The following is a 22,398-nucleotide window of genomic DNA, read 5'->3' as shown; positions in this document are numbered from 1 at the left end:
TTTCTACTGATTTTTCTACTGTTTTTACGACTGCAAACCAAGTCTACTCTCGGGTACCAATAAAGTAACCAAAAATAAAGGATAAATACATCATGTTTTATTGATAATGGGAATTCACAACAAATATTTATTGTGAATGTTTTGTATTGCCATCCGCAAAATAGATCCTTTATTGCCCTTTCAACAAACTCCACATTTTTAACAAAAATACAAAGTTGTATTTTGAAGTTGCCAAATCAGAGTGGAGAGCTACACCTGCTGTTGCTTTTAGCGTTACTAATGCACCAGCGGTGCTGGTGAAAAGGAAGACGACTGACGTGACGGTAATGATGCAGTCAATAAAACCATCATGATGTCTTCAGCTGTTATTAAACAGGCTGTTTCGGAGCTACAGTAGTTGACAACGACCATCTGACGGGTTATAATGCATTTCACACCTGTCACACCTCATCAACACCCCAAGATATTCTTGCTATTGTGTATTATTTCCGCCGTGTGTTCCTCTGTCTGATTTCCTCCCACCCTGTCTCCTTTCACATATCATGGTGCATAATTTGCACCAGAGCGTCACTTTATAAATGGAGCACTGTGGTGACAGTTTCAATTTGACAGAAACCCTTTGTGCACTTAATCAGCTGACACTGGTTCCTGATTGCTGTTGCCCTGATGTGCTGAGAAGCATGTCCAGATTGTCCTTTACTCAAACTGACTGATCCCTGTGTATCCCGTGCTGCAGCCTACACTGCCACCGTGAGGCTGATTTACAGGTTTTCATCCTCCATGATTACGCACGGGCAGGACATTTCTTTATTGTCTGTGCCACATGTTTAGCACTACACCCATATGATTGGTATTCCACCTGGAGTCTCTTACAGTGATCTGGCAGGAAAATGTGTCCAGAGCGACTATCTGCACTGACACCGAACCTGACCCCAGTCAAGCCTCCAAGAGTGTTTTTAGTAATTGAGTCATTGTATTATTGTGCACCTTGAGGTTCATCATGTACAAATAGCTTTGAGTGCAGTCAGTAGCAGACAGTAATGACAGGCTTGTTAAAAGGCCACATGCATCTGTCAACACACGACAACAAACACAAATACATGTGGTCAAGTAGCCCTCCAAACACAGCCCTTTTTCATTTTCACTCAGTTGCGTTCTTGTAGTGAAAAAGTGTTATTATTGTTGTTGTTTTTTGTCTTTTCATGCTGCTTTTTAAAAATCTTCCGCCACTTTACTTTCTGCTCTCTCAGTGTGCAGCAGTGCCCCAGTGAGCATGACGATCAAGCCGCTGAACCAGACGGCATTGATGGTGAGCTGGGAGCGCCCTCTGGCCGTTTACCACCCACCCATCACCAGCTACATGGTCTCCTACAGCTGGGTGAAGCGGGATGTTGCTGACGAAAAGACCTTCACCAAGACTGGGGACCAAAGCATGGTGTGTATTCATGTATTATCAGCAGCTGCCACTAACAACTGCTCCGAGCAGTTTTTCGGATTTGTCTTTGTGGATATGGTTTTAACAGCTCTGATTGGTTTTGCAGAGCCTCTGATGTATCAGGCCGGATCACAGGGTGGCTTGATCAGTGACAGTGCGTATAGGAGGTGACAGGTTGTGATGAACTCTGCACTCGGCTGTTGCTTGATATGAGCGGCCAGACAATCCGCTGTCACTCACCTGTCTGAAAATAGACACGCAGGACTGTCGCGCACATTGACAAGTTTAACTGATATAAATGTAATGTGTTGGCAAATGTGCTTCAGGCCTCGGCTCAGTTTTGCAGAGATAATGTAGAGCAAAATATATCAGACACAGCAATATAAACCAAATAATGTAAGGATAGATATTGGGTGTGCATACATTATGGGCAGATGATAGTACATTTATCTCATTATATATTATTCCGATAATTGAATTGAAAGTTTGTTTGCAACCCACTAGAAAACAGAAAAAGAATCGAGCGCTAGAGAGCCAAACATGTCGCCAGTGTGGATGTTGTTTTACAGTTAAGTTTTTTAAAATGAATTTGACATGAAAAATTAGTGGATGAAGCAGACCTATTCTTTGTTTTTGTTGCATTAACAATAGTAATACCAGTTAGATGTGGTTAGGTCAGAGCTAGAGAATATTAAATCATCCATCTTTGCTCGCTACATCTGAGCATTATTTACTCCCAGGTGTGCATTGACTAAAGGTTATTAATTCATTTTTTAAACACAATTGTGAAATTGTCCCGTATCCTATCGATATTGGAGATGAGTAGTAGGTACTTATTTGTAATGACTGGAAGAAAAAAATCCGTATTGTGCAAGTATTTTTTTAAATCATTTATTTTTCACAATTTGAAAACTTCTGAACAAACAGTTTGTTTTCAAGCATTGAACGCAGCTTTCTGAAGACAAGTTGTCATCTTTTAGCAACAAACGCAGGCAACTGTGCCAGTGTAGTCCTTTAGATCTCAGAGAAGTTTTTGATACCAGTGATCACACAATTCTGCTCGTGTGCCTTAAACATTGAGTTTCCACATCCTTCCTTCTTGTATCTCTCCAACAGAACATTCACTGTCTCCAAATACATATATCCTCCCCCTGCAGGAGGTTGCACCTACAGGGCTGTTCTTTTTCCACATCATATTTTTCTCCCTGGTCATATATCCTTCCAATTGAGGGATTCCAACACCCAGCTGTGCTTCTTTTTTAAAGCCCACTGACCCCCAGCTGTCTGGAAAGTCTGCATGACTAACTCTTTAGATATAAACAGTGTAGGGGCGAAACACTCACCCACTGGTTCAGAGACCCAGGATCAGTTCCCTTGAAGCAAAACTACATCCAGCATGCGTTTCTGTAAACAGTTATTTGTCACGTGTGGGTAGCCGGTGAGGGATCATGCAATGTTGCTGCACTAGTGACTACTACTGATTATTTGGAGCAACTGCACAAAGGAGATGGGACGTGAAGAGATTAAAGTCAACCATTGCACATGTGTCATCCTCTCTTCCTTCTAATGCTTGGAAACTAGCTAATGCATTAGTGAATAACTCTTCAATCCAATAATGTATTAGGGTTAGGCCTGTGAGTGAATGAGCAGACACCTTGTGTTTAGGGGTTAAACATTTCAATTTAACAATTCTTGCATATGTATGTATTCTGCTGGAGAGGAAGAGTAAATGTACTTTTGTTGAAATTATTTATCAGACACATGCTATTAGTACATGCAGTTTGTATGTATCTCCTAAAAGACTATATGGCACACAGCTTGTGGCGCTCATTGCCCCAAAAAATGAATTTGAAAAACTCAACCGCAACGTCTTTTTCAAGATATCCTTTCCAAGTTACTGAAGATAATCCAAAGACCTTTCTGTGATTTTTATAGAGGAATTATTGTCTTTCAACCATTGCCAACTAGTTACCAAGGCTTATAAACTATAGATAAGTAGATGCAATGTAATAAATAATCAGGCTTCCTGTAGTCAACCCCCACGAAATGTAACTAACGCTCTCCTTAGCCAGAGACATATTAACATGTATTTTATTTATTTAACTCAAACCCTCAGAAGTCCTCGTCCCAGAGGCAGCTTGTTCAGAGACCAGCCTTCCACAACAGTTCTGTCTGATGTTATACATAGAAACCATCTCACTGCAATTTCAACCTGCTACTCTCAGCTTCCTCCTCCAGCTACATTTACTGACCTTTTAGCTCCCCATCAGCCGTACTGTTCCCTGAGGTCCTCTGGCAGAGCAGTGGTATCTCTACAGCCCAAGTATTCATGTTCTATATCATGTGCTCTTGACATGTGGCTCCAGCATGCTTTGTTAGTATCCCCAATGCTGTCGTATACATCGGTTGAGAAACCTAGATGTTAAATATGAAGTCGTCATTGCATAAAACTTACATTTGAACATATAAGTTGACCGGTGAGACTTGTTTGACTAATTGATTACTTTACTGGTTTTTGAAATCACTTTCTTTTAAATAGATACATAATAATTATTTATTTGTTGTTTTTATATAATATCTTTATTTTCTGCTTGGAGCTTTGTAAATGTATGTTGCTTTACATTTATTACAGATGGCTGACTGAAAGAATGATTAGTGTGTCTATGAGGTGCTCAATGTGGTTACGCTCCATAAATACACTCGGTCAGTCGCAGACAGTATTCTCTCTCTGCTGTCAGTTTTTCTTATTTTGCCCAATCCCATTTAAATTTTCATTTTCTATCTCTGGACACCTTCTTATTTGAATTATTTTTGAGAATAACTAGATCTCCAACACAAGAGGCAATCACCCATCATTTCTGAGGGCCGTTTTTAATTTCAGTAAGACCATCTGCAGAGTGCACAACACAATTAAATTAGTCAGGAAATGCATTTCAAACTGCATCAAACTTATTGGTCAGACAGAAGAGAGTCATTTTGCTCAGCATAAATAAACAGCATCCACAGTTAGAAAAGCATTTTCATTTACCCATTTAAACGTTATTTACAACATGTTTGTAAGTGGTCTTCAGTGTACATGTATGTGCATCTTTTATTTTGCAGAAAGCCGTCATCACGAATGTGTTCCCTGATGTCCTGTACCTGTTCAGAGTGCAGGCAGTGTGTCATCATGACCTGCGCAGTGATTTCAGTCAAACTCTGCTCTTCAGAGGTATCTGGTCAAAACCCTCCAGCCATCGAGTCATTATTTATTCTTGAAGGAAAAACTAATTTTGACACATGAAATGTATCTTTAAATGCCTGCTTGCGCTTTTGTTTTACAGCGAATACAACAAGAATATTTGAAGGGTCTCGTATTGTGAAGACTGGGATGGTGAGTTGACCAGAAAATGGCAGCGAAAATATATTTTTGCACGTTCGTCACATGCATGTGGTTCTGTTGGATAACCGCTCTTTCTCTGCCTGTATCTTTCAGCCCACAATTTCTCCAGCGTCCTCGGCAGACATGGCTCCTATCAGCTCTGGTTCCTCTACTTGGACGTCCTCTGGCATCCACTTCTCCATTGTCTCTATGGCAACGGGGATGGGCCCCTCCTCTAGTGGCAGCCAGGCCACTGTGGCATCGGTGGTGACGAGCACCTTGCTGGCAGGCTTGGGCGTGGGCGGAGGAGTCATCTCTTCTTTGCCCAGCTCTGTTTGGCCCACAAAAGCGCCCCAAGCCACGCAGAATCCCACCCGTCCATCCATCACCCCTGCAAAGTCCAGCACCGAGCAGGCAGCACCCCAGGGCCCCGAGACAGACAGTCCGTCTGAGGAGAAGCAGGCCGCGCATGAGGACGAGGAGGAAGAGAAGGAGGGGGAACGAGAAGGAGAGCAGGAGGAGGGAGAGGATGAGAAGAAGAGAAAGAACAAGACTGCACCTGATAATGAGGAAAAGCAAGCCAACAGCACTGTGGTCAAAGAGCCTTTAATCCCCACCCCCGCATCCACAGCCAAAGAGAAAGGAGAAGGGCCGACAGTCAAAGGCACCACGGTACCCACAAGCTCTGGTGACGATCAGTTGGTCAACGTAGAGGAAAATCCCACAGATGTAAATGCGTTCTCCACTGAAGAGCCTCGTAATGAAACTGCCGAGATGCAGATTCCCCAGAGCTCCACACTGTCTCCAAAAATCAGTAGTGATGGCAAGAGTCCCTGGCCTTTCTTTGTCCACACTGGTGAGCAGACCTCTCGCTCCCACACAGATATGACACAATATTGCTTGTTGTCCCTGCTTTCCAAACAGACAGATCCCTTTTAAATTGGTTGCAAGGTTCTTTTCCTTATTGTCAGCTATCATAAAATAAATATGTTAGCACTACAAAAGGTTGTTGAGCCAAATGTAGCATAACAAATACATTGATTTAAGACAGTGGTAAGTGGTGGTTACTGTTTGAGTCAAAGATAAAGCTCCAGGCTTTTGTTACAACACAGAGGCCTGAAGGCAGCAATAAGCCATCTGCCGTAGGGATTTTGCCTCGAGGAATCCCCTTTTAGCACATTTTGAAAGATTTTGCTTGAGAGAGAAAGATTAAGATTGTTTTGCCCTGATCTTGTACTGTCACCATAATATAAGATAATACTTACTAACTAAAAACTAAAGGACTAGAAACAACACAGAAACTGCACCAATTTTCACCAAGTGTATTTCATTTTAATTGCCACCAAAAAACGTTTGCAATCGGAGTCATTTTAAACACGCTATAATTTGATAAAGGTCCTCCACTTCGGCACTTTAAAGTTGGCAAATGAGCTGGTGTAATTCAGTGGCATATGTTTAAATGTGTATTTATGTGCCTGTGTTGCGTTCCAGACAGGACCATTTTGTCCAACGTGACCCGGACCCCTCACCCGGGGATCGGCAGGATGGTGTGGATCGTCCCCCTGGTTGTGGTGTCTGCTCTCACTCTGCTCTGCCTCATAATGCTGCTGATTGTGATGATCTACTGGAGGTGAGTTCAGGCTACCAAATGTCATTCCAGATAGGACATTATATGTCTTAAAGTTTGGTAAAACAGTAAAATCCATCAATTAATTAAGTTGTATTCATTTAGCACCTTTCAAATTAATCAACTCAAAGTGCTTTACAAATGATTGACAAGATAAAAATGGAGAGAAGATGAAGAGAGTAATAAGTAATATTCTCAGGACTACAGATGAAAAAAAGCCTCTTGACTAACGCTGGTGCATTTACTGAACTGTTTTTATAAATGTGCACTGTCTCATATAAAAAAAAAAACATTTAATTAGTAATAATAGAAACCATAAACTTGTACTTTCTGTTTAAAAATATTGATATTTTCAACTACTCTTAGTTCCCCTGAAAGCTGTTCCAACAGTTTTGAGCATCGTGGCTAAAAGCAGCATCACCAAATGTTTTTAGATAGGAACCAAAGGATCCGGGGAACCTTACTGGTTTGTAGTGCCTTAAGACAATAAAAGATAACCAGAGAATACATAACCAGTTTAAAGATTTTAAAATAGCCCTCATATGTGCTCGGTCAATACATGAAGTGCTCATACATACATAAATGCCTCATCTTAATAAGGGCATCACTAATGCCTCCCTCAGTGGTATGAAAACTAGCTGTCTCTCGCCCACTCTGGCCCCTCCCATAAATCTCACATTCCGGGTTAACTGACAAACCAACATGCATGTCTGAATTTTCCAGTCAGTCTGCTCCACATCCAGACCCGTCTCGTTTGGATGCGTCTGTTTTCTGCATATGCATGCATGGGTGGGCGTCAATCTTAAACAGTCTGGTAGTGAGACTGCTTTCATGCATTGGGTGTCATACATCAGGACCATCAGCCACCTGGGTGAGGGTCAGAAGACCTGGAGGCCCGGCAGAGCCAGGGGTCCCAGCTGTGTCTTCGTCTGCTGGGCTAATTTCCAGCAACGCTGTTGGAGCCTCTGAAATTACACCGAACAGACCATGGGGGATGGTTAATGGGTTACAGATAGCACTATGGACCATATCCTCAGCTGGTCCCATGCATATTTATTGTCTGCAAAAGGTCTGTTTCTGGTTGGGTCGCATTTTCTTTATTTACAGCCTGAGATTTATTTCTACTTGTAATGTGTATTTCATAAATTATTTCTCCCATGACATTTTTCTAAGTGTCTCTGCAGTAAATTTATGGGCCAACAAAACCTTACTGTGGCATTTTGTGGTGTCAGATAATACAGGAGCGTGGTATAAATAACAGCCTGGTTATCGGCTCCGTAGAGGTGTTCAAAAACCGTCCGTTGAAAGCAAGACGACTGCAGCAGATTCAGTCAGTGGACAGATTACTGAGAGTTGTGGTATTTGAGTAGAAGAGCAGGGGCAGCTTTGAGATTAGAAATGGCTATCACAGCTGCTATTGTGACAACTCATGACAGTTCACAGACAATGCCTGCTTCCTCTGGGGAAAAGACCATGATGAAAGATGAAATCAAGCCATTCACACTCGCTTCACTCGTCAAGCTCTGCCTAGTCTCTCTTGGTGACAGTGCAGCTATGACAGCCTGTTTCTCTGCTCACAGATGTTTTGGTCATTAGCAACCTAATATCACAATTCATCATTTAAATGTTGTATTTTAAATGTGATCAGTTGTGCGTCTTTTGAATATGAATTGCCTTGTCCTATTTTTAGCTTGTTCATTTTCACAGTTAGTCTACAATGGAATTAATTGCTTACAATGCACATCTGGACGCCTCATAGGCTCGAGGTGGTTGTTGAAAACCAGCAGATGTTCGACTGAGAAAAAAAAACCCAGTTTGTGTTAGTGACTCATTGCTGCTGACACTGGTGTTGAATGGGATGCAACTCTCCACTGACATCCATGCAGAAAGCCTATTTCATCCCAGTCACATTCCCTCAAAAGCAAGATCGTTGAAGAGAACCAGAGAGGGGGTGTCGACCATGCTGTTTAGTTAGCTGCACCACTTCTGTACCTACAGGGGGGCCATTGGATTGGGAGGCTGTGACGCAAGCCAGAGGGGGGGCTCCCATCCCTTTTTGTTTTGCACCCTCCCCTTTCAGCCTTTCTCTCTGTTCCTCTCTTTTTCCCCTCTCTTTCTATATTTTTTAAAGACAGTTGAGCCATTTTTATTTTTTTCTCTCTATGCTTTGCTTTATCTCTCTTGAAGAATGACAAGCATCTGCTCGCTCCTCTGCATCAAGTACAGGTAGGATTAAACCTGGGAAATGCTGGCACTGGGTTGAAACAAGTCTTTTAACTGTAGTCATTCGTATACATTGTCTGTGAATAAGGAGGCAGTGCAGCTGTGCAAGTTCACAACCTAAAAAAAGTAATCACTGACAGACCGTATTTGTTTTTCAAGAGCTTAAAAAAAAACAGAGGAACCAGATTGTTTTTATTTATTTCTAATATAATTTTCTCTGTGGGCATCTGGGAAGGACATCTTCAATGTGGAAGGTTGTAGCCTGAAAATAATTGTAGAATTTATATTTTTACAATGCTGTAATATTCCCAGACATTTAAGTTAGATATTCTCTAAAAAGCATGGCTGCCTCCGGCATTGACATTACAAGTTTTCCAGGATTTCTGTCTGTGAACTTTGAATAGTAAACTGTGTAAAATTAGAAATATGCAAGAAGCTGCACAAACATTTCATTCCTATGGATAAGTAGCAAATGTGAACAGTTTTACCCGGTCTCGATGATGACATTTTTCCTAATACAAGTTTTAATTTGAACATTGATGCATTGAGCGGCAATCACGCACATTTTCTCCAGAAAATTGACTTGAGTGGATTTTGCTGTCCTCAAGTGGAGTGGGAGTTTTTTGAAAAAGGTGTATGTTGACCTGAAGAGAATCTGTGTTTGGAGAAGTTGTCTTCCGTTTGAGTAAAGAGCTAAGTGTGCCGCTCCTCTGTGTGTTGCTGTGAGTTGTTTACCTTTCCCCGGTAAGACTGTTTCCAGGAGCTGCTCTGTGTGCGATCAGCTGTGTCCCATTCACTCTGGGGTTTTCATTAGCAGTTTTCTGTCGTTCCCCACCGTGTCATTCTACAATATTCAACTTGTAGATGATGTTGTTGACAGACCGGCTCTGAGCACAGTGTGGTAACGACTCCCTAATAGACTTCACTGTGGCATATGAGTGTTCTTCTCTCTGTGTCCCTGTAGAAGATTTTTCCAGACAGCTCACTTCTATGTGGAGGAAAGCAGCTCTCCACGGGTGGTGGCCAATGAGAATATACCAATCATCCCTATACCAGGTAAGTCATATTTCTTTCATTATATTCAGTTTTCTTGATCACTCTGTCCCAACTAATGTCACTTATGTTATATGGTGCATGTGTGGTACTTGCAGTTGTTTTGCCGATTATGGAATAGCTGAAGAAAATTGGAACAAATAGGAATTACAATATAAATACAAAAAAATGCATCCTCATATTAAGTCTACAATACCAGAACAAATTGTTTAAGAATGTTGAAAAGTGAACAAACAAGCAAAGACGTTGAAACAGTTTGCTAATGTAAAGTAATAAATGGAAACGATGATGAATGGTCAACATAGATAGATAAACGTGATGGTCAAATAGTAAAAAAAAAAAAAAAAAAAGTAAGTTAGTTGAAAGTAATGCATTGATGTTTAAAATAGCTAGCTAAAAGTAATACAATAAACAGCTGAAATAAATAAACAAATGAAGTAGTGACCTTAAATTAATGCACAGGCGTTTGAGATAGTCAGCTTCAAGTATGTTTCAAATTGCAGGACTGTGGGCCTCCTGATAGACAAAAAAGAGTCTTGTTAGTTGTTACATTCCTTTTAAATTAACATGTAAAAGTGATCAAGACTTTAAATGAAATGTGCTTGTTGATAAAGGACACAACCACAAACCACCATAAACTGTTTTCAAATGGTTTTCTCTATTACCTTGATGTCTGCATTCGCACAGTTTCTAGTCATTTACATGACTCTGATAGCACCTCTGTCGGAATTGTATAACTGGCCTTTTGTCGCCTTTAATGCCCCAGGCGCTAGCGCAGTGGCAGCTAGTCAATATCAGACTTTACGGCTTTCACAGCTCGTGGACATTTCAGGGCTGTAATATCACAGTTAAAGAGCTCAGTAGATGCCAGTATTGACTCCACATTCATTAGGCTTTTATTGCTTGTCTTTTTCATTCTTCGTGCCTTTTCTCAATTCTTCCCTTTTCTGCTTCCCTCCAAAAAAACTATGGCAATTTTCTTCTAGCATATATGTTCTGCATGACTGACCATGTGCTTGATTAAAGTTGAAAATGTGCAAGAAAATTAATTTCATAGAACAGTGGCTTCACAGGCTCAGAATTTAAATCTTTATGGATATTTGTCGACATTTAAATGTTTTAAGTACAAAAAGACAGGATGGGTTCGCTGTTAAACGCATTTATCTTGCACATAGGACTATGGGACATGCAATGATACATGTGAACGTACCTCTGTACAGTGAAAGAAAAGAACCAATGTAAGGCCTAATCAGCCTTACTTCATTTCAATTTCTTGCCACATTTCAACCAGAACCCTTTGGATGAACTGATTAGACTGATAAGTGACTCTTGACACTAATAGAGAGGACGACATTCTGATAAATGAACAGATTAACAGTCCAGAATTCACCTCTACGCTGTAACCAGTGAGGCAAGTAAGAGCCCTAAAAGCCCCAGCTGCGAGGGTGTAGTAGTTAAGACATTTGCGAGTATCAGCAGCAGTGACAGCTGGGTCCCCTGCCCCATTGTCCCGATGCGATAGTGACCAGCCTCGTCAAATATTTATTGTGTGTGATTTGGGGCTGATTTGACTCCGATGAGACAGATGCTTCCGCCTATAAATGCTCAAAATAACAAATCTAAATATTTGTGATAGAGTTTCTTTTTCTTATCTTTTCTTTTACATTTGATTTTAACATTTGTCCCTGGTTGCATTATAATAATAATAATAATAATAATAATAATAATAATAATAATAATAATAATAATAATAATAATAATAATAATAATAATAATCAAAACTAAATCACATTGGTTGCCAAGTATTGCAAAAACATTTACACATGTGCACATATTTTCAGAATATATAGTGGCTAGAAATAAACCATAGTAATGGACTACGAACCACACACACACAATAATGGTCACTTTGCTAAATGTTCTGTTTGTCCTGCAGACGACATGGACGCCATCCCCGTCAAGCAGTTTATTAAACACATCATGGAGCTCTACAAGAACAACCTGCAAGGTTTTTCTGAGGATTTTGAGGTACATGTTTAACCACACTTCAATAATTATCCGTTTTGATGCATTTGATTGGTACAATTGATTTACAATGGTGGTTTTGTATTGGAGTTTGGATCAGTTGGTCCATACAAAGCAAAATAACTAGATGGATGGATAGATAGATAGATGGACGGACCGACCGACCAACCGACGGACGGACGAACGGACAGACAGACGGACAGATAGATAATGACATTATTGATCCCGTGAGGGAAATTCAGGGTCCAAATAGCTCAAGACATCACACATTATAATATATAAATATGCATACTATTAAAAAAGGATTACGCAGAGGCAGTATATTGAGTCACGCAGCAGTTAACTGTACCATAGGTGTTTATTTATGCTCTTGAGTGTCTTAAAGAACTCATAAAGAAACAATTGATTTTAATCAGCATTGTCATGATTGGTGGACATGTCATGCATTTCACTGAATCTTTAGTGGCTGGATTGTTTTCGTGAAAGTTCATAATCAGCAGATTATTAATTAGTTTTTAGCTCTTTATTGGTTTAAAATGAACTATCAGCAATGATCGAACAGTAACATCCAGTGGTTGTTCTATTTTGTTTTCCCACCACAACCAAGCCTATGCTTGGAGATAAACTAAAATTAACCTGCTTTTCAGGTGGTCTTGGTTTTGATTGTTTGGTTCAAAGATCCAATTACAACCTTCATAGCAGCCTTCAAGGTCCAGTGTGTATGATTTTAGTAGCATCGAGTGGTGAAGTTGGAGATTAAAACAAACTGAATACCACAAGCGTGTCTCGAGTGAGTGTTTGGTTAGTCTGTTCTGGGCCACTGTAGAAACATGGCGGTGCAATGAAAACACAACAACAATTCTCAGTCTCAGGTGATTATACACAACATAGTCATGGCTATTTTAATCCATAGCCACAACTAGACACCCCTAAATCCTACACATTGGACCAGTAATGAACCAAAGTTGCCATTTTACTTTGACCTGAACCAAACATGCTGTGATGTGTGAAAGCACCATACAGTTGCAGAAAACAAAGAGGTACTTTTCTCTTTTTTTCTGTGGTTCAGTGAGCACTGATTGACTATTCAGCGCTGTTCATCCTGCCCTCTGCTGTGAACACAATGGCTGTAAGTGGGTCTCGTTCAGAACACTGGCTAGAGATTATTGTATGTGTTTGTGCTTGTGTGCAGGGTTACTGCTTTTGAGCAGATGGTTGTGAAAGAGACGGAGAGAAAGATCAAAGTGAGACGGGGTTAATTAGAGAAGGTCTGTCTGCTGGTTGACTGGACGGGAACACGTTCTCTGTGTAACCAGGTTAAGAAACAAGGCAAAAGTTTTGCCCCCGGAGGATTATTTCTAATTGGGGTCATTTGATGTGAAGCCTGTGTGAATCATTTTTCAATGCATTGCAATGAAGTTGTGTTGGAAAATGGATTTTAGGAGTGGATGGGTGAAGTGTGGTGTTGTGAGGAAGAGGAGATGAGGGCTGAATCACTGGAGGCCTGAGTTCAAGCCGCAGTGGCAGAAAGCATCTGCTGCTCTGAAGTGTCCTTGACCGAGGCATTGAATCCCTGCCAGTGGTTATGCTTTGCAGTTAATCCTGAGCTCCTTATGCAGGAAGCAAGTTTTCAGAAACATACAATAAAACAGAAATCTGAGTTTTACTTGGTTTCTATAAAATCACTGTATAACAGTTAGTGAGGGTAATTACATTACATTGTTCCTCCTTGTTTAATAAAATCCATCTCTGTATATCTTCTCTCTCCAGGAGGTCCAACGCTCCACAGCAGACCTGAAAATCACTGCAGAACACTCAAATCATCCCGACAACAAGCACAAAAACCGATACATCAACATTGTGGCCTGTGAGTCAGCTGTACAATCTGATTATGATGTTTACCGCAGCACAGTCCAATAATCTGTTCATAACATGTTATCATTCTGACAAATATATCAATTATGTCCCCAGATGACCACAGCAGGGTGAAATTACGAGCTCTGGCGGGGAAAGATGCCAAACATTCAGATTACATCAATGCCAACTATGTGGATGTTAGTCTCTAGTTTTCTTTCTTTTATTTTTTTGTTTGTGTTAGAAAGGTTGTGAAATTCATCTGCATTGTCCTGTCTTGTGTGGTGTGCTAAACAATGATTAATGCTGAGTTCTTTATTTATTTACAATATTGATTTGGATATTAAATCATATCAGCGCCAGACAGAGAAAAAACAATTGTGTATCTATTTTTAGAATATTAATTAATGTATGAATATTTACCAGTACTGTCAGCTGAAGGAGTATTTCATGACCTACCTGTGTCAATAAACCAGTCCTATTACCTACATCAGAGGTTGTGGACTATTGATTGCATCTTACTGGTAAATATTTTCCTCCACTCCACTCTCCCTTTTTCAGGGCTACAACCGGCCCAGAGCTTATATAGCTGCCCAGGGACCTCTCAAGTCTACATTTGAGGACTTTTGGAGGATGGTGTGGGAGCAGAACACGGGAATCATCATCATGATCACAAACCTGGTAGAGAAAGGAAGAGTAGGTTCACTTTCAAGTCATTTTCAGGAGTAAAAATACAAAACTAATCGCTTACTGTATTTGGTATATCATGTATTGTCTCTGTTGTGTTCTTCAGAGGAAATGTGACCAGTATTGGCCAACAGAGAACAGCGAGCAGTATGGAAACATTGTGGTGACGCCAAAATGCACCAAAGTGCACGCCTGCTACACACTGCGGCGTTTCCTTATAAGGAACACTAAAGTTAAAAAGGTAACAAAAAGTTGTTTAACATACTGATTTGTCATTTGTTATCAGGTTGCTTTAGGTATTTGAAGTTTGTGTGTGAAGTCCTTTTTAGGCTTGATTCAAACTCGTGATTTACTGAATTGGGTTGCACCATCAAAACGTATCAATGTCCGCGCTAGTAAAGACTTCATTAATGTGTAGATAGTTTGCTAGGAAACAAAGTAAACAGGAAGTCTCTGTTGTATCACAGGGTGCAGCATAACTTTGTAAAATAACAGTTGTAAGGACCAAGCAATATATTTAACTTATGTTAATCTAACCATTTACAGGTATGTCTTTGTTTTTTTGTATACAGTATATGCATGTTCAGTCATACTGGTAAAACACATTTTGTAATTAAATGTATATTGCTGTATTTTTGTGGTGTGTAAACACAGTTATAACTAAACTAAGTCAGCGTACAAAACAACTTTCATGTTGGGACCATGATAATATCTTCCATGTACAGTAAATGAATAGTCTGCATTGTACACTCACCGTGGTTACACATCTGCTTTTATGTTCCAGGGTCAGAAGGGGAATCCGAAAGGGAAGCTAAATGAGCGCATCGTTGTCCAGTATCACTACACGCAGTGGCCTGACATGGGAGTACCAGAGTACACCCTCCCCGTCCTCACCTTCATCAACCGCTCATCAGCGGCACGCGCTGCAGAAATGGGCCCGGTCCTGGTGCACTGCAGGTTTGGGACTCACCGTATTACCGAGCTCCTGTGCTAAATGAATGTTACTTGTGCTAGAGCCTCAAATGTGCTTACTTCATTAACATATTTCTTTATGAGCCTGCCATCGTGCTCATATTGCTTTATGCTTTGCTCCCCAGTGCAGGGGTTGGGCGCACAGGAACATACATTGTCATCGACAGTATGCTGCAACAGATCAAGGACAAAAGCACAGTTAGCGTCCTGGATTTTCTCAAACATATCCGCACACAACGCAACTACCTAGTTCAGACTGAGGTAAGAATTCCAAAATCATCCCTTATTTTGTGAAACTGGATTTCTACTTTTACATTCAAAAGGTAATTTGTGATTAAAGAGAGTTATGCAAGCTGTTCAGTTTGATACTGTGGAATGAGGTTTGTGTCACACTTACTGCAAATTAATTGGTAGACCACAATGTTGACGAATGTCTATACTGACCGTCCTCAGGGCAGAGTTATCTATTTGATTCTATAACTGTTGGAGGATTGACGTTATTTCTGTTTCCTCCTACACTCACCATCAGGGTCTGTTCAGAGACAGCTCTCTTTTACTGTGATAAAGTTTCAAATAGCTTTCCAACTTCCACACTGTTCTGATAATGAGACTTGATATGATTTTACTAGAATGTCCAATGCACGCCATGAATGCAGAAGTGTATTTCTATACTGTGCTATTATTACATTTATTTCAGTAAAGTCATTTCAGTTAGCATGTTTTCAATTTTTTTTCACAAAGACAATTATCACTTTATTTCCTAATGCCAGTTTTCATCACAGTCTTTGTCCATCAATCAAAAGCAAACAGGCTGACTGACATTGAGTGTTTTGTGATGTGATGTAGGTTAACATCACGTCACATAATCATGGATGCCAGGATGAGTAACAAATTCTGGTGATTTATTTTTTTTAAAGTCTGATCAAAATCGTTTTTTCCCTTCTTGTGTTTATGACTTAAGAAAAGGTTCATCCTTATACTTTTTTTTAAAGAGCTTAGTCAGGATAATTTTTCCAGTTTACTTTTCTTCCATCTTTGAAAACAAGTGTTTCTTTATTTATCGTGTATTGTTTTTTTTTGTGATAGTCGTTTTGGCCACCAGAGGCTGAAGTGCCCCACTCCCTCATGTTATAAATAGGACATAGCATTCCTGTTTGCTTCTGGGTTTGTTTGAATTTCCATAACTTTCATAACTCAATATATGTACCTAGAGTTTGGAGTGCATAGAGAAGTGAAAACTCACAGAGAATAATATATTATTTTGTTCGAATTTAGGTGTGATGAAGCATTTCCGTCTCTTGTGGCCAAAATTAGTATTACAGCAACAAACACATTTTACCTTTAGTTTTTTTACATTTTTTTTAAAGGAACTTTTATACTGCCAAAACTTTTTTCACATACTTTAAAGTCATAGCCCTCGGTAATACAAAAGCAATTTAGATCAGTCTTAGAAAATGTGTGTGTCACAGAGCAAAGAATGCCTATGACCTGTGACAAATTGTAGCGAATGAATACAAATTACCTACTATGAAAAGCTGGATAAAATACAATTTTACAACAGCATTTTGAGTTTAAAAGAAAAAGTATGTATTGCGTTTTCTTCATAGGGTTATATATATATAGTGTTGTTATTTTTGTCACACATACATTATGTATTTTCAAACCCAATTCTTCTCAATATCCTTGGTCTCCCCTCAGGAACAGTATGTTTTTATCCACGATGCTCTGATGGAGACCATCATGAGTAGAGAGACAGAGGTGCCCGCTTGGCAGCTGCATAGTTATGTCAACAGCATCCTCACGCCCAACTCGACAGGCCGCACGCTGCTGGAGAAGCAGTTCAGGGTGAGTAAATGTTCTGGGAGTCTCACTGATACGTTTAGATGAGCTGTCACCGTCTGCAGTGTCACCACCGCCAGCTGAAAACAAGGCTGTTTGGATCAGAAGCTTGTTAGCAACGTGCACGGTGGCGTTCCAGTTTGAGACGGGAATAGATTGAAAGCGTCTCTGATGTTGGCTGTACTAAAGTCATATCTGTCACCATTGCTGCCTTTTTGCAAACCTTGATGAACGATCAGGAGAGGAAGACTAATAATAATGTCATAATGTCACTTCCTGCCGAGCCTCACATGTTTATTATTAATGTGAAAGACTTATTCCTGGTTGTTCAAACAACATTGTAGCTCATGATTTTAATGTACTGTGACTCCTTACTGCACATTTACTGCATTTACTTATTTACTTACTTGTGTTTTATTTAATTTTATACTTTCACTTGTACAGTTAATGTTCCTTGTTGTTGTTGTTGTTGTTGTTGTTGTGTTTTATGATGCACCCTCTGCCAAGACAAATTCCTCGTTTGTAATAACTTACGTGGCAATAAAACGCTTTCTGATTCTGATTCTGATTTCAGTGCTTACATCTGATTTTGTGATCTTCTTTGTTTTTGCTTTCTGTCTCACCAGCTGTTGACTCAGTGCAACGCACGCTTTGTGGAGTGCTTTAGTGCCCACAAAGACTGCAACAAGGAGAAGAACCGCAATTCCTCAGTGGTTCCCTGTGAGTATCTTATCTTTTACCATGGCACAGTGGAGCTGAGGTTTTTGGAGAACCGAGGTCATGTGAAGCTGCTGCAAGCTGCTGGAGTCTGCACTCACGGGTGTCAAGAGGGCGGGTTGTAATGAGTTGACAGAGTTATTGGGGCTGCTGTCCTGAAAAGAGTCATACAAGGCACGATTAAAAGCATTTCTACAAATAGAATATGTTCTGGTGTTGGCTACTTTTCTTTCATTTTAAAATGTAAGGAAATGAGACTCTGCATTCCCTAATGTAGTATTTTTACATTTTCCTGTGTTTATGTCTGTATTATTAAAGACAATCCTCGTTCCAAATTTACAATCTATTTCCATAATCCTATAGGTTAATCTTTCCATGCGTTCTCTGCGACCCTGACAGGGAAAAGGACTTACTTGTTGCTATAGCAACAGCGAGGCCTGGTAATGAATGTCTGCATTATCAGCCGGTGCGATACCGTCGAGGCCTGGGTCTGTGATTTAATGTGTTTTTTTTTCTTTTTTTCAATCTCTGCCTCTCTTCAGCGGAGCGAGCAAGGGTCGGACTCACCACTCTGCCTGGAATGAAAGGAACAGATTACATTAATGCGTCCTACGTAATGGTACAGTTCAGTTAAATAATCTAACTTCATCATACTTTCACACTTTTGTTTTTTTATTGGAGAACTATACTGTCTGGTCTTAAAAAAATGTATGACAATTTCTTAGAAAATGATCAGTTAAGTCTGTCAGCTTTTACGGTCATCCATCGGGATGAAAGCTCTGAGCTTTAGAAATACTAACAGCTCACATCTGTCACCTCAGGGTTACTTCAGGAGTAATGAGTTCATCGTTACCCAGCATCCTTTGCCCCACACCACCACAGACTTCTGGAGAATGATTTGGGACCATAACGCTCAAATTATTGTCATGTTGGCTGACAACCAGGGCCTTGTAAGTTACTCTAAAACATAACAATGGACTTGTAGTCTTTATTTGTTGGTTTTATTTTCCCATTAGATCTAGAATGTCTAATTAGGGATACAACTGTAATGTAATTTACCAATAGAAGAAAAGCATAATGACACCTCAACTCGCGAAATAAAGAATTATATAATTGATAAATAAGGGTAGTGTAAAAAACGTTTGACTCCTTCATTGCAGGCTGAGGATGAATTTGTCTATTGGCCGAGTCGGGAGGAGGCCATGAACTGCATCGCCTTTACTGTCACACTCATCAGTAAGGACAGACTGTGCCTCTCCAACGAGGAGCAGATCATCATCCACGACTTTATCCTAGAGGCCACGCAGGTACCTGGAGCTCTCCTTCTCCTCTCTTCTTCCTCCTTATGGCCGTATATATAAATTGTTGTGACACGAAGCATCATAGGTTAGGTGTTCTTGGCCATTCCTGGTGTGTCTTGTCACGTGTGTATAACGACTCCTCTGTGTCACAGGACGACTATGTTCTGGAGGTGAGACATTTTCAGTGCCCTAAATGGCCCAACCCCGATGCTCCTCTAAGCAGCACCTTTGAGCTCATCAGTGTCATCAAGGAGGAGGCCATGACTCGAGATGGCCCCACCATTGTGCACGATGAGTAAGTGTTTATCTCAATGTTGTCCTCTGGCACCACAGGGAAAGTCTACTTGTACCAGAAATCCAGTCATAGACTAGTGCAGGACTCTGTGAATTGATAACCTTTTGATTTTTACCACACACTGTTGGTCTTTACCAGCTGTCATTGTTTTCAGAAATTAGCCTCCCCACTTTACGGCCCTTGTGTTTTCTCACCGTCAGATGGTCTTTTCATTTTGTTTAATGCTTGAACTGTATTTTAAGACTCAGAAGTGGAAACAGAATCCTGAGACCTTTAGTTACCTTAGATTTGTTCATGTTATAATTTAGTGCTTGTACTAGTAGGATGGAAAACAAGCCACTAAATGTGAAGTGCTCTCCATTGTATCAGGTTTGAGGGTCCTCTGGTGTATGCCAGCAGTGAGAAACTACTGGCATCTACCAAGATAATCATAAGTACTAATCTGACGTCTCTTAGCAACCAGGCAACCATAACAATTTCAACAACTGTTCCCAGATGATGTCTTTCCTGCAGACCTCTGTGCCTTCAGCTCGTCAGCTGCTGTTACCGAAAGCATCAGCTAATGGAATAGTCTCCGACACTGAAGGCCCTAATCATCAATCACACTTCATCCCTCATTTACCGAGACCTGTATCTGAATTTGCCGCAGACTGAATAACGGGCCACTCTGTCTCCCCAGCTACTCACACCAGATGCTAAATGTAATAGGAAGCTAATTGCTAACAATCTGTGTGGAAGTAGCTGCTTACCTCACACTTTTCACCTTTTCATATACTGTAAGGTGTGTTTTATCGACAATTACTCATTCGCGACAGAGATTATTTTTTACTTCAATCTGCAGTTAGTTAATGATGACAAGATCTAAAACTTCACACAAGAAAACAGCCACACACAATGTCATTTGTGATGGTGTTAAACTAAGGATTTAGTAGGTGTGATGTAACAATGTTTAGGAACAACTGAACAGGAATAAGTCACAGTTTTGACACACACCTGTCCCACAGAGCTAAATTTGAACATTTCCACACAGGTATGGAGCTGTGTCAGCGGGCATGCTCTGCGCCCTCACCACCCTGTCCCAGCAGCTGGAGAACGAAGGGGTTGTCGACATCTATCAGGTGGCTAAGATGATCAATCTCATGAGGCCGGGAGTCTTCACTGATATTGTAAGTTCAAGTTCATCAGATGATAGATAATACATCAACTTTGTGTTTAAAACATGTTCCGCTTTCCCCAAGGAGCCCAAAAATGCAATTACTAATGCTTTAAGCTCTATTTAAGGATGTTATTAGCATGCAGAAAACACAGCACAGCAACCTGTGACTAGCTTACTTGTTACTAGCTTAGTCGCAAGCTTTTTAGCCACTAGCTTACTAGTCACATGCTTACTACTCACTAAAAAAACTAGTCACTAGCTTAGTCACCAGCTTATCAGTTACTAGCTTACGTTTGTAGTTGGCCAACAAGCCCACTTCTCATTCAGTAGACACAAAGCATTGTTAGTATTCCTATGACATCTTTCACGTTTTTCTACACCTGTTGAACATAAGTCCAATATTCAGTTCAGATCAACTTTTGGCTGAAATATCTCATGCTTTACCTTAGCTGTTAAATGCCCTATTGCGTTTACCGGCCACTTGGTAACTTCCTCATCTTCCATTCAGTGATGGGGAGCTTGTAGATTTTCCAGTTGTCTAATGGAGGGCAGTGAGCTTTGTTTCCACCAAACTATCCAGTAATGTGGATGTAAAACTAAACAATGAGCTAAAAGAAACCCAAATGGTCCAGAGTGGTGCAGAGTTGCTTCATTACTGCCTTTCACATCAGTCATTTCATTCAATGTTTGCATCAAAAATGTTATAGAAATGTCACAATCTGTCAGAGTTCTGTAATGTAAATCACGTGTTTGTGTTCTTGTGCACAGGAAGAGTACCAGTACCTTTACAAAGCCATGCTCAGCCTGGTCAGTAACAGAGAGTTTTGCCTGAGCCCCATGCACATGGACACTAATGGGGTGGTGGTGATTGCAGACGAGTCGGACCCCGCCGAAAGCATGGAGTCGCTCGTCTGAGGAAGTTCTCACAGGCACTTAATTTGTAAAAACCCGAGAACGTTTCTGAGGCCTTTTTTGCCAGACTATTGATTAAATGAATAACCTTATTACTTTTTATACTGATAAAAGTTTTTGATATTTATGTTTTTGTCATTTATTTCTTGTTTTAAATGTTATCCTGCTGAGCGTTTGCACCTGTTTAAGTTGACGTGAGGGAAAAGCAGCTCTGTCCAGTTTGCACTATACTATCAGTGTTACTGCCTATATCCAGTAAGTGAAGAAGTTTCACAGTTAAATTGTGGCATCAAGACACAACCGAGATCTTTGGACCGCATTGAGACAACCCTGAAGCATGAAGACCAGGATGAGTTAAAGCGATCCACTTTCAGTAACTTCTCAAAACTAAAACATCACATTACAATGTAGCCCAGCACGCATTTTGTCACTTTGTCACCTCAATAAAACAAACTGTTTTGAGGCTCCGCTCCACCCGGTTAAAGCTCTTTATCACATGCTAAGAGACTTTTACCTGCTTAATATTCATATATTGTCCAAATATTTCACTGCTGTCTTGTACAATGTTTAAAGTGTGTCACAAGATCTAATGTGAACAGGAATTTCTTTTTACAGGGGATTTGTATTGTTACATTGTTTAATATATATATATATATATATATATATATATATATATATATATATATATATATATATATATATATATATATATATATATATATCCTGAATAGCCAGCCGATGTTTGCTTTTTTTAGTGCTCTTGCCTTTTTGTCCAATAGCAGGGCATAGATTCATGTTTTATGAGATTGTCATGATTTCTTTTCCAGCTTCTTAAACCTCAACTGTCATCGCTCAACTGTTAACATGTGTAGTGGGTATCTGTTATTGACACAATGCAATGTCTACACAAAGTATTCACCCTACACAAAGTTCCATGTTTT

General features: G+C 40.2%; 1 protein-coding gene across 1 annotated transcript in view; it reads left to right on the top strand.

Annotated features, from left to right (window-relative positions):
• The window catches only part of ca16b (carbonic anhydrase XVI b), a 93,612-nt gene extending 71,503 nt beyond the window's left edge, over positions 1–22,109 (top strand). Inside the window, exons 9-29 of the mRNA XM_068594255.1 lie at positions 1,251–1,435; positions 4,538–4,646; positions 4,759–4,808; positions 4,911–5,652; positions 6,288–6,426; positions 9,611–9,702; positions 11,636–11,727; positions 13,495–13,591; positions 13,696–13,778; positions 14,140–14,274; positions 14,372–14,506; positions 15,050–15,222; positions 15,363–15,498; positions 16,936–17,082; positions 17,703–17,796; positions 18,336–18,412; positions 18,615–18,743; positions 18,954–19,100; positions 19,247–19,389; positions 20,420–20,555; positions 21,314–22,109. Of these exons, the coding sequence (XP_068450356.1) occupies positions 1,251–1,435; positions 4,538–4,646; positions 4,759–4,808; positions 4,911–5,652; positions 6,288–6,426; positions 9,611–9,702; positions 11,636–11,727; positions 13,495–13,591; positions 13,696–13,778; positions 14,140–14,274; positions 14,372–14,506; positions 15,050–15,222; positions 15,363–15,498; positions 16,936–17,082; positions 17,703–17,796; positions 18,336–18,412; positions 18,615–18,743; positions 18,954–19,100; positions 19,247–19,389; positions 20,420–20,555; positions 21,314–21,460 (3,188 nt within the window). The 3' untranslated portion in view covers positions 21,461–22,109. The remainder of the gene's footprint in view (positions 1–1,250; positions 1,436–4,537; positions 4,647–4,758; positions 4,809–4,910; positions 5,653–6,287; positions 6,427–9,610; positions 9,703–11,635; positions 11,728–13,494; positions 13,592–13,695; positions 13,779–14,139; positions 14,275–14,371; positions 14,507–15,049; positions 15,223–15,362; positions 15,499–16,935; positions 17,083–17,702; positions 17,797–18,335; positions 18,413–18,614; positions 18,744–18,953; positions 19,101–19,246; positions 19,390–20,419; positions 20,556–21,313) is intronic.
• Positions 22,110–22,398: the final 289 nt, after the last annotated feature.

This window comes from Clinocottus analis, unplaced genomic scaffold (assembly GCF_023055335.1).
Source record: "Clinocottus analis isolate CAN_PGR_092001 unplaced genomic scaffold, fCliAna1.0.p SCAF_3, whole genome shotgun sequence".
NCBI lineage: Eukaryota > Metazoa > Chordata > Actinopteri > Perciformes > Cottidae > Clinocottus > Clinocottus analis.
The sequence above is the reverse complement of the archived record's forward strand: the minus strand, read 5'-3'. Positions and strand labels throughout refer to the sequence as shown.